General features: G+C 41.9%; 1 protein-coding gene across 4 annotated transcripts in view; it reads right to left on the bottom strand.

Annotated features, from left to right (window-relative positions):
• The window catches only part of LOC117228099 (uncharacterized), a 68,325-nt gene that overhangs the window by 11,799 nt on the left and 43,647 nt on the right, over positions 1-12,879 (bottom strand). For all 4 annotated transcript variants that reach the window (XM_076523300.1, XM_076523302.1, XM_076523299.1 and 1 more), the window contains 3 exons: positions 5,213-5,416; positions 3,178-3,516; positions 1,843-2,171 (listed from right to left, as the gene is read on the bottom strand). In XM_076523300.1, the coding sequence (XP_076379415.1) occupies positions 1,843-2,171; positions 3,178-3,516; positions 5,213-5,416 (872 nt within the window). The remainder of the gene's footprint in view (positions 1-1,842; positions 2,172-3,177; positions 3,517-5,212; positions 5,417-12,879) is intronic.

The raw sequence follows: 12,879 nt of genomic DNA, 5'->3' as shown, positions 1-12,879 counted from the left end.
CAATTAGCCGAGCAGAAATTAGAGTGGTCATATGGACGTCTTCCTTGGTCGTGACAAACCGGAAACGGCTGCGCCCTCGAGTTTGCCGGAAACGCGTCGTTTAGTTGCTTTCTCGAAGGCAGATCGGTTCCAAGGAGCGTGTATTGTTAGGCTACTACGGTTGCGTGGGTTTAAACGAGCCGGTGTCTAGTCAGCGATTGCAATTATGCGACGAGGAATTAATCGAGGGGCTAGGGGGTGAAAGCAGCGACGGATTGTTAGCACTCATTGCCAATTAGCGGCCGGAGAATTCGCGTTCGCCAAGGCTCGATGCAATAATCGGGACAGATAATCCATTTGCGTTTTCTTCTTTTTTTTTTTTAAATGCGTCCAGCTCGTGTGGGGGCTGAGTAACGAGCTACGCGGGACGTTCATCCCCCTTGCGACGATTCCCCTAACGTTCTTCACATTCTTTTTCTATTAGTTCGCGTTAATAATCTTGATCGTCGCGCAAGAGAAACGAAATAATCGAGAGAAATATTTTTGCTAACATAAATCGCTTTTAGTTACTGTAATTATTATTGTACTGTGTTTGAGTTTTGCTCTTTTCGTTAGTTTAACACTAGATTCACGAAACTCGTCAAAATGTCGGGTCACTAATTTCTTAATTTACGATCGTTCGTATCGTAAAGATACGTTTGTGAGTTATTTATTCAATTTATATGTTACTTACGGCAAATTTTAGGATAACACTTGTTAAAAATCAGAATAAATGTCTCATCGTTCCTTTTATAAACTAATATAAAACAGCTGTTTTTTTGTGCTCCGTGAATCTAGTGTTAAATGCGTACAATGTAAGAAATAATATCAACAGTATCATAAAACATTCTTCCTACTCGGTTAGCTGTTTTCGACGAGTATACCCGTCATGAAAAAATGGCAATACGTTTTTTTGTTACGACGAGTATACTCGTCAGAAGCTCTTAAACAGATTAAACGTTGATTTCATTCGTTTTCTGCTACGGATAGCGTGAAATGTTTTATTTCTCTGTGACGGCGTTGTGATTTGATGAGAAACACAAGAAAATATTGAAACTAACAGACATTGGAGCATATTTTACTACATTTCCGTTGTGACAGATTTGAATCGCTTTTTCTCTTGCCTTATTTGCACCAACATCTGCAATCCATAATAATCGTGTACTTTCAAAATGTTTCATTTCGATTTTCTGCATTACGAGAATGAAATTTATCGAGCACATGAACATTACGACGAGATTCACAACGGAAGTTAGTGTTTTAAATCAAGCTGCAAAGCAATGACAGTGATCCGTTGTACGTTGCCAGAATTATGTGATTTTAAAGTCGCCCATATACCGAACTCGCTAATTACTCAGCCCCCAACTTTTCTATGCAACTCGAACGTGATTTTTATCTAGCAAATCGTTTGGAATGATGTTCCTACGAAACATCTCAAGAAGACTGCGCGGCTTAACTAATCGAATCTCCGAAAATGAGAATGAAGAAAGTCGAGAAAGCTACGAGGATCGAGGTATCTACATAATCATGTCGGATAGCGATCAAGCTGCTCAACAAGGTAAATAATTTACGGTGTTGGTAATGGTGTCAGTAGTGGATTAACAATTACGTAGAACTCGACAAACAGCAAAAAGATCCGACTCGTAAACGGAGAAAATCCGTAACAACGGTTAGACACGATTTTCACGATCGATCCAAAATTCGTGTTTGTCGACTTTCTTCGCTTTTATGCTCTCATTGTCGACTGGCAGTATAAAAATTGCTTCTGTACTTGTAATATTAATCGATCGGAGATTTATCATCTTCCTTCGACAGAGCACGTACCTGGGGGCAGCTTTTCCTGGCAAAATTGGATCGACCCTTTTCTTCGGGACGTGCGACGGACCGGTGTTTCTCGCGGTGTTGCTAATGCGCTTCGCATTAGCGTTTCTGAAACGCTCCAATCTCGCCTCCGCCTGGGATAGCTTCTTCGAAATACTTTGTTTCGGATGCTTGTCAGGAACATCCACCATGAAATCCTCCGGGAATTCCTCGCTCTCGAGGTCGTTTTTAATGCGGTGCTTCAGCGTCTCGTCGTACTCCATCAAGTGGAGCTTTGCCATCATGCGGTTTCTCTCTATTGTGTCCTGGTCCAGCACCTCTTCGATCTGTAGCTGATCGAATCGCGAACAAACGGTCAAACATAAATAATATCTCACAATTTTATTAGTCAATTTCTACATTTAACCCTTCCGTTCGATACACGGCTGCCGTGCTCGAAACAAGTTGAAATTAACATTTGGATGGCGCTAATTTAGTAGTTCGTGGATTCTTTAAATTGATCGAGCTTTCTGGATAAATTATCGAGCTGTTAGAAATTTTGATCGCGTTATTTGTAAAATCAATCAAATTGTCATGGTTATGAATGAATCATCGGATTAGGTAAGAAGAAATTAGAAGCGAAAGGAGTACTTCGTTCTTAAAAATGCTAATGCTTTGATTCCGATGAACTCTCTCTCTCTCTTCCCGGTAACAATGGTGTATACTTCGCAATTGATTTTAATTGCTATGGCGCAAAAATCGTTCCCACGAACGGCGATTATTTTCAGATCTTTTGTTAAATACGTTAAGAAAAAGCCAGCTGCGAAAGATCTCTCGTATTTCGTTCTTCAAAATGCTCTAATTCCGATGGACACACTATTTACGGTAACAACGGTACAATACTTCACAACTTATTGCAATTACTCCGGCGCAAAAATCGTTTCCACGAACGACGATTATCCTCGAACCTTTTATTAAATATTCTAAGAAAAAGTCGTGAACGAAAGATCCATGTATCCCGTTATTCGAAATGCTAATTCTGCTGTGCAATGTCTTCCCGGGAACAATGAGAAAATAATTAAAAATTCCGCCGATATCGAACAGATAATTGGTGCTTAAGGGCTAGTTAAAAGGAGCACGCGAGCATAACCGGGGGAATCGAGCCCAGCATCAGCGAAGATTAACAATGCGGCACTTGATTTCTTAAGCAGAAACAAATCTCGGGGCCGGTAACGATGCTGTTGCTCGGGCTGCCTCAATTAAGAAGTTCGAGATCTTGCAGGCGGCGCGCATCGCATTGGCCAGCCTGCTCGGTTTCCCCGTTGTCTCGAGGGGAGATCGCAACCGTTAATTAATTACCTCGTCTCGATGATTTCCATTTGCATACTGCGCAACGTGGTTCTCGTTCCCGAACTCGTCATCGTCTAGCTGCTGGCGCCCGGGCGAGCCGAACGATTCGCGAGCGATTTCCTCGTGATAGGAGACGATCGGCTTGCCGGCGTTTAGGTTGCTGTTCACGTCGGCCCGGACCACGCGTTTCAAGGACACCGATTGCCGGTTCACCGTCGAATTCCCGTTTCTGGGTGCCGCGTTTCCATTCGCCTGCTTTCGCGGTTTGTTCTCCAGCGGCTCCAACGGGTAGCTCCTGTCGATGCCTTTCACGGTCGTTTGTCGCCTCTCGTCGAACATCTGCCTCACCTAATTGTTCATTTTTTGCTTTTGTTACTTGTCGATGGTGATTGTACGTACCTACAGAGAAGCGACTTGGTTTCCGATTACTAGACTGCGGATCTTCATGCGACGCCAAATTTGTCGAAGCCGATTGTAAGGAATATAAGTGAAACAACAATGTGTTTCCTCTTGTAATAATTGCAGCAGGTTGAAAATAATGGAACGACGTCTTTTAATTTTTTTAAAATGTTTTTACGGTTTTGCGTTCGATCTGTTCATCTTTCTCACAAATAAATAAACACCCGCAGTCCAGTGATTAGTTATTCGATATGATGATGATTACAATTGAAGAGTTAGTTGATTGAAGTGGTAGATTAAATCTTTACTCTGACATGTAAAATGATTCGATGAAAGGAAGAGTGTCAGATATCAGAATCAGAGTACTATAAAGTATTATGCGATATCAGAAGTTCGCATAATCGAGATTCCACGCATAGCGGTGGAAAGTCAAAAACATTTAATACTTTCAAAGCTGATTTATACCACGAGGAAATTTAGAATTTCAGAAGCGGGATTCTTTCAAGTACAATAAGAAAAATTACAACAAATTAAATCTTTCAGTCTGTGAAAAAGATATTAATACCTCTGCCGCAGATAATGTGTTAACTTTCAGCCGTTCCTTTCGATCTAAAGTATTTTTAAAGCTCTGGAAGGCAAGAGGGATTGTTGTTAAATTATTTCTCTGAGGATTCACTGAAAGGGCACACGCATGATTCTACATTCTGCACGATAGTGGTGCAAAGAAGCAAAGTTTTATTACCGCAGGCTTTTACAGCCCGCAAAAAGGACAGCGACACTTGCAAAATGGTTCCCTTCGTTAGTCCGGCGTGTCAACAAACCATTGGCCGCAATCATTTGTACGCGTATTAATAAAAGCGAATTTTGCTAGCGTGTCCTCGTTTCACTTCGCGGTTCGTATCGCAGTTCTAATCGAATTTGTACTCCCGAATCAATGCTTCTCACTCGATGGAGATCAATTTGAATATGTCTGTATAGCAATTAGAAAGCGAATTTGCATTTAAATTGCGAATCGGGAACAAATGATACGAAACAAAAATTTGCCAAGCGTGTAAACGTCGTTCTTCTCTTTCTTAGTCTAAATCAAATTTTGTTCTTCGTCGGTCGACTCGTTTAAGAAACAATCGAAGAAGTCCGAACCGAAGTAACCACGAAGTTAGATCTCGCTGAAACGTTCGAAGCCATTTCGCGACGACCACGGTCCGCGACAACTTTTGACAATCGCCCGTCGCAGACGATAAATCATCCCGGCAGAAGAAGAATCCTCGAAACGTTTCCGTGTTATTCGACGAGACCACTCGATACAGCGGTGGTTCTAAACGCTTTCAATTACCATAAAGTGGTCGGTGCGCCGATGAACGAAGCGGAACGTATTCGCGTGGATAGCAAGCAGCCAGGACAAGCACTGGTGCTCGTGCTCGGCGCGCGGCGTCCGTGTAAGCAAGAGGAACGAGGTGTGCGAATGCGATCTGCCGTGATTCCCAACATCGAAACGCCGCCCATTACACCATTCAAGAAAGCGTGGCGTGAAACCACATTACGACAACGCGTTTCGCTTCTCTTCGCTTGACTCCGCGTCGCGTCGCGTCGAATCGCGCCGAGCCGAGTCGCGACGCGCCGCGTTTCCACGCGAAGAACCACTCACCTTTCCACCCTGCGAGGTCGAGGTTGTGTGGCTGTTGCTCGAGGTCTTTGTGACGGTGTGTTGGCTGACGGAGGAGCCATAACTCGAGCCGTTCGAGCCGGCGCTGCCACGTTGCACCACTTGATAAGCCCGTTGCTGTTGCTGGTCGTAAAGCTGCAGCAACTTCTGTTCCTTCTCCTGGAGCTGCTTCTGCTGGAACCGGGCCTGCGACAGCCGTATATTTCCCTTAGCTTTTATCATTCTTATTCCCTACAATCCCCCTTCAGAACTCTTTAATCCGTCCGCGACTCTAGCCGCAGGTGGAACCGCGCTTTCCCTTCGGTCGTCGATCTAATTTACTTTTGTTAATCCCAAGACCGACGGGAAGTCACCGTGTCGCTAAAATATTACGAATCGCACTTCGAATTTAATGTTTCTCCCTTAAAATACGATCCGGGATCTTTGATACTTGAACAGGGCTAACTGCAAATGCATCGTATTATCCCTCGAGACGTCAACGTAATTTAGTTTTGTTAATTCATACTTTTAGAGAATCGTCAAGTTCAGGGTTCATAGCGATTCAGACATGAAATAGAAAGAATCATTGCCGGAAATGGAGATCTTCTTCCCTACAATCCCTTCAAAACACTTTGATGCTTGAACAGATCAACGTTCGAGTGCGCTGTACTTTCCCTCGAGTCGCCGATTTCATTTATTTGGTAATCGAATGCCTTTAAACACCGAAGTTTAGAGAATCGCCGAGTGCATATTTGGCAATGATCCAATCACGGAATCTGGTGAATACTGGTCGATCACTCGTAACTTGTGTTCATTCTATTCATACATATTCCAACCCTTACGACTTTGAAATTTCCTACAAATTATTCACATTCTTAAGTCCGATTTTATTTTCTCGTTGCACCAACTCTTTCTAATTGTAGACAGTTGACAATTTTCTGTCCAGACGCGAGAAAGCTGATTTACGAAAGATTCGAATGGCGTTCGCAGCGATCAACGTTTCGAAGCATATTGCCTAGAATAATCCAGTGGCAACTTCCAAACTCTTAATACTTTTCTCCACGAACTTCCGTTCGCAACTATCCCTCTAACTCCTCGCGCCCGGCTTTGCTCGCTGGAACACTGTCGGCTATCGAATTCTTTAAATCGCCGCCGGTTTCAAATCACTCCAGTGCCGGAAGTTCGATATTTTGACAAGATCGTCTCATGAAGAACTCTCGGCGTTCATCCCACTCGACGGCTCAACCATCCACCATTGATTTTCCACCAAGTAGAGTCTAGATTCTTGCAAAAGGGAGCACCTCGACCGGAGTACCCTCGAAGAGCTCAGTACCATCGGCAGCTTCAAAGCAATCTTCGCAACAATGTGTCGAACGAGAGCAGCGGACTCTCGACTTTTCAACTCTGCGAGACGCGAACGTCCTCGAGCCGCGGCAGCTGGCACGATCGTCGGAACGAGTCTCCTTTTATTTTTATTTTTTCTTTTCGGAAACTCTCGGCGCCACTCGATTAACGCCTAATTGTTCGACGAGAAGAAGAACCGCGAGGTCGAGGAACACGGTCGTCGATAATCGAGGACCGCGGATCAACTAATTGCGCCCCGAGCCCGACCACCTTCGAATTCGATTCGATTCGACTCGATTCGATCGATCACCGAGAACCGGCGCTCGGCTCGCTGCTCGCTGCTCGTCGAAATAATTAAACGAAGTCGTGATTCACAACCAGAGTTAACGCCGGCCGGCCTGCGACTCCAGGTTAACCGCGGCTGGATGCGACCATAGCTGCACCCCCGGCGCACTATACCACCCCGGGTTGCGCTGCAACCGATACATACACGCGGCCCTAGCCCGTCCGCCGCTCTGCAATCTCATCGATTCCTTTTAACCTACATGCGAAGGGGTTAGTAAACTCGTTACCCCGGCTAAAGTGGATCGTTCCTCCCTTAATTTGACACGCCGCGCGGCCACGCCGATACGATTACGCGCGATGCTTTCTGCAGACGGTCTTTCCGACACGGAGCATAATGCGGCGCATGTACGAGCATCCCGGACATAAATCATAACTTCTGAGCTAATCAATTTTCGTCCAAGATGCCTTGATAATTTGTCGAAGAAAGTACGAAGATGCAACGACCTGCATACAATAATTATATTATTTCGTAAACAAATTCTTGCTCACTTTATATCGAATAATCAAATCTTACGTTTCTATAATCGAATGCCCGCGTACCGGCTGTGGCTGTATATTTTGTTGAACGACTCTGAACATTGCAAATATTCGCAAAAAAGTTTTCATAGTATCATTATATACGAATATGTTGGAACGAGAAACCCAGGATATTTGAGACGTTTTCTTTAAAAGCTTTTGCAAAGTGTTCGAAAATAAATCGAACTTAATTATTTCATTTCGTGTTAATTATTATATTGTGTGTAAGCATTACGAAATAGATTAATTACAGTCTCATATGTCCATTATTTTCTATCAAGATTACGTCGAAAAATGGCCTTCTGTTCATAAGGCAATGTGAACAAGCTGCGGTGTGAATTAAGGTGCTATTTATTTCTCCAAATATTTGCCCGGAAAACTCATTTGAAATTAATCTTCTGCTGAATTTTTTAATCATTCTGTTGCTAAATATAATTATTTTGACATTTTGACACGTTATGCACGTAGTTTTCGATAGATACGAAGCAGTGACTTTCCGAATTTTGGACATTAACGGACGCACCGTGCCGAGTGTCGAAACATTCGGAATCACCCTTGTTTCCCGGCCCATCACAGCGGCGACTTATCGATCCATGGCATTCTATCGGCGGAGACCATCTGTTTACAAAACAGTGCGATCGATGCGTGCTTAATGTCCGCGGTACTCGCGATAATTTGATTAGTGGCCAAGTGCACTCGTTGCATTCGCTGATTCGGAGCACGCGACAAATTACGTTTCCCGATTCTAATGGCAACTCTGGTTTTGCTGCGATTTTCGGTCGATGATGGAAATGCTCTTCTTGAACGCTTCGATGCTTTACCAGTACATATATCTGATGATGAAATTATTTCGACGAATTTGAAAATGAATTTTTACGATATCCCATTATATCTTCTTGATTTTATTAGCAACCGCGAAACGTAAGAATGTTGACAAAGTAGTTGATGTTATGTCAAGGTTAGATTTAACTTAATGAAATTTTTGGGGTTGCTGAGGTGGTAGCCAAAGTATTAACGCTTTGCACTCGACTGAAATTGTTAGTTCATGTTCCAAGATAATTGTTATATTAACGAAGTTTAAACGTAAAAAATCGTTAAAAGTGTAACTGTCATCACAAGTCATCGCAAGACTCAATTTCATATGCATAAAATGCACTTCGTCATATAAAATGGAAATACCATAAGTCAGAGAAATTATTTTAGATTTACGGTTAAATTGGCTACGAGTGCAAAGGGTTAAACTGCAATCTAATCGTGACTACGAGTTTTCACAAAAGATTGCTACATTATTTTTCAAATGAATTTCAGTTTATCTTATATTTAAACTGATTTCAACTGATATCTTATATTTCAAACTGATTTAAACTGATATTTTATATTTTAAAATAAAACAGTGAAACGCACTGTTTAAATTTTCATTCAAAGTTCGGGTGAAAAAAAATTAAAAATCGTCAGGAGTTTATTTTTCTATCGTACCAATTAATTGCAGTTTCCGAAAGAAAATTTTCAAACAATTGTCCAGTAAACTGGTCCCTCTATCATTCGAGTCTCATCCATTCGTAAATTAACATTCGGCTTAAAGTTTCCGGCTCGATCGAACACCTATCGAAGATTGCATTCTCGAAGAAAGAAAAAGTACAAATGATTTCGGAGAGAGAAACGATAACGGATTATGCTCGGCAAACTGGATCGTACAGGGACCGAAGACGATCACGTTGTTGGCAGACGTTTGCGTAACGGTAACCGAAGAGCGGCCGTCTTTAACCGCAAGATCAGACATTGTTTGATAATTAAGAGGAAACTGCTAATTGGGCCCCAGTCGAATCGGTGAATCGACAATCAGGCAGCTTGCTAATTGATTTATTCCTAATGAGCACGTACCGCCGGTCGCTTTGCTTTGTACACGTGTCCTGTATGCGTACGGATTCGAGACAAGACCAGTCGTGGGTGCGTAATTCGTAATGATAACGAGACGTTGATTGGACGCGTTAGCTTTCGAGGTTGTAACCGGGTCGTAAAACATTTTCCCGTCACAATTATCCGCGCGTTACCCGCTTCAATTGTCTCGGATCCCCTGATTGATCGCCGGGCTTGTTGTAATCTCGGGGGATAAACAATCATACCGGAGAATGATCCACAAGGGGCGAGTTCTTTCGCGTTCGAAGCCTCTGGCTGCAGATCGTTGTTGCTCGTTCGCGTGAACGAGCTGCCTCGGTGTGTAATTTATTAATCCCTTAACACCGGAACCCTCGGGGAACTTCGTTTCAGCTTCAAACGTTTTCGCTAGTGTCTATGATTTTCTGCACTGGTATTGCCAATCAGAGTTGGACCAAATTTTACTCGGTTGACGGATGAGAGTTAACATTTGTGTCTGGATAAAAATTTATCCGAATAAGAATTTGTTCGAATCAGATTTTATTCGAATAAGAATTTATTCGTACAGAAATTTGCACGGGAAATAATCGATCCGAATAAAAAAGATATAGGATATAAAGTGTTTTTTTTTCATAGTTTATTGATTTATTTCTTCCATATCACTCCCTATTATTTACTCCTTACTTGTTTCTCCTTGCTATTGCTCCTTACATTTCTTCCTTATTTTCTTAAACGTTGTAATCGGAGAGTTTGTTACTTTCGCGTAGATTGAGCGTTGACGAAGAAATAAACAATCTTTCTACGAGTGCAGAGAAATGCATCGGCAATTTAATAATTCTATAAGTAAATATAGTCCTCGCGCGACATGTGTTTACATTCCCCCTCTCACGATCTGCCCCATTGCCGCAGCTAGTAAGAGGGGGAACGTAAACACGAAGACGACCTTCTTGTCGTGTGATGACTATAGTTGAAATTGAACTGTTTCTGAATATATTCGCATAAATATATTCTTTGCAGTTATTCGTATAAATCTATTTTAAAATTACGTAAAAACATAGTATTACACGTATTATCATTCGAATAATTTGACAATCTCTATTCGATTAATTTATTCGAATAAAGGCGAATGCGAATGATTTATTCGAATAAAGGCGAATGCGAATAATTTATTCGAATAAAGACGAATGTGAATAATTTATTCGAACGAAGAATAATGCGAATAACTTATTCGAATAATTTGACAATTATATTCGATTAATTTATTCGAATAAAGGCGAATGCGAATAATTTATTTGAATAAAGATGAATGTGAATAATTTATTCGAACGAAGTATAATGCGAATAAATTATTCGAATAATTGATCGAATGAATTTCTTAATTCTGGCGTACACAGTAATAAAAGATGATGGAGCAGAGCCTAGGTAAATTCAGTGTTATCGTTCTTATAAAGCGAGACACGTCAGTCATTTTTAGCGCTCGGTAGATTTAGTGTTAAAACCGTACGTTCGTGATACTTAATTATACCAAAACATTTTGGAGGGGCCGGTTTCATGTCTAGAGGTCTTGGAGGATTTGTATAGATCGTGTGACCGACGTTCTCGTGACTACGTTAGTCTGCGATATCTGTTTCGCGTCCCGTAATTGTGAACCGTTTACAAATCGTTGGCTGTCTGCCTACGTAACGTTAACAATCGATCGAAATTAGAAGCACGCAACCTCTTCCCAGCGAATTCATGGAAAGAAACACGAATTATTCTTGGCCTGTAGCCTGGCCGAACAAACCATGCACAACTATGTAGGAGATTACGGTAAAATAATTCACCTTTACTTTTATTGAAATAAATATAATTGTGTAAGGAATCGTGCTCGAGCCAAGACAATTATTTATTCCATTGTAAAATTATGATACGTTCGGTAAACTTATCTATTTCGAATAGAATTTGTGATAGATTCGACGAAACTTAACGATTTCAATCAGAAATTCCGATCGATTCGATAAAATTTACTTCGATCGGAAATTATGATAGATTTAATAAACTTTTATTTAATTTAAAATTATTCACGTTTTAAATTGATAATCGACGATTGACAATATCAAGTTTAGGACTACATTCTGGATCGTATGTATCGTGCAACTGTAAACAGTAAGTTATGGTCACTGATCAATCCTTGTTATTAACCTTTTAGGCACGACGCGCCACTATAGTGGCTTCCGTGGATATCATCTTTTAGAACGACACGCCACTATAGTAGCTTTCGCGAATGTCATCTCTCTGGACGACACGCCACTATAGTGGCTTGCTCTAGTAGCTCATTCGCTCATCGTTTGAACCAAATAATAGTCTTCATATGCATTGTTTCACACTTCTTTTGACTTCACAACGATTTACAACAGTCTACAGGTGTCCCAAAATGTCTCGCAATCCGGAAATGGCGGGTTCCTCGGATCATTTGAAGCAACTTCTTCCTTTACAAAAATTTTCTCCGAGGCACCGTTAACGAATTATTAACGAAAAACAGTGACCAATAAGAATCGATTACGGCTGACACGAGGCGGCCCAGCCAACCAGCGCGCGAAGCCCAGTTCTGCTCATTGGCTCGGTCGCCTCGCGCCAGCTGAGCTGGGATTCGACCGCCTCGACCGCTGGCTCGGCCACCTCGCGCCAGCTGAGCTGGCATTCGACCGCTCGACCGCTGGCGCCGTTGGCTCGGCCGACTCACGCCAGCTGATCTCGCCTCTCATTGATCACTGTTTTTCGTTAATAACTCGTTAACGGTGCCTCGGAGAAAATTTTTGTAAAGCAAAAAGTTGCTTCAAATGGCCTGAGTAACCTGCCACTTTCGGATTGCGAGACATTTTTGGGACACCCTGTATATACAGACAGAATATATAATATCAGACTCTGTACAGTACACGTCAGACTCTGCCGTCCAGAGAAATAGCCTCGCGCAGAATTCAGCCGTACCTAAAAGGTTAAAAAAGTAAAGAGAATTCTCGAATGGACGATAAATATACTGCAAAGTTTGTTATTCCAGTTGACATGCGAATTTTTCCTCCGATTGTCAGCGTACTTCATCAGTTATTAAAGAATCCTAACCGTGTACTTTGACCGTAAAATAAGTCAAGGTCGAACAGCAATGCATACTATGGAAAGAATGATTTAACAGATACGCTTCTATGAACTGTGTTAAAAAAAGTCTTCACAATTGTAGGTAAATCTGGACCTCTCTGCTAAAGTATAGTAGGTCAAAATACTGATACTAAACATCGATTTACTCGATGTCCTGCGATCTAGCAAGAACGTTCTACTTTTTAGCACGGAAACTCTGACCGCGGGGAAAAAGTTCCCGCCTGTTGATATCAATAAGCTCTAGGACCTCTAAAGTTCGATCAACACGTTTTTCTAGAGAAGTTACTTTCGCGAGTATACAGAGATTCCGGGCTTTAGTCGGATTCCAGTAACACCGTGCTCAGTCGTTATAAACTGAACTCCCAACGGCAGATAATTTATTTCCCGCCTTTTCTTCTATTCTTAAGGGTGTACTATAGTTTACAACGTTCAAAAAATCGATCTCTTAAAATTTCGTT

Source organism: Megalopta genalis, chromosome 6 (assembly GCF_051020955.1).
Source record: "Megalopta genalis isolate 19385.01 chromosome 6, iyMegGena1_principal, whole genome shotgun sequence".
NCBI lineage: Eukaryota > Metazoa > Arthropoda > Insecta > Hymenoptera > Halictidae > Megalopta > Megalopta genalis.
Note: the sequence above shows the minus strand (reverse complement) of the source record. Positions and strands in the feature narration are given on the sequence as shown.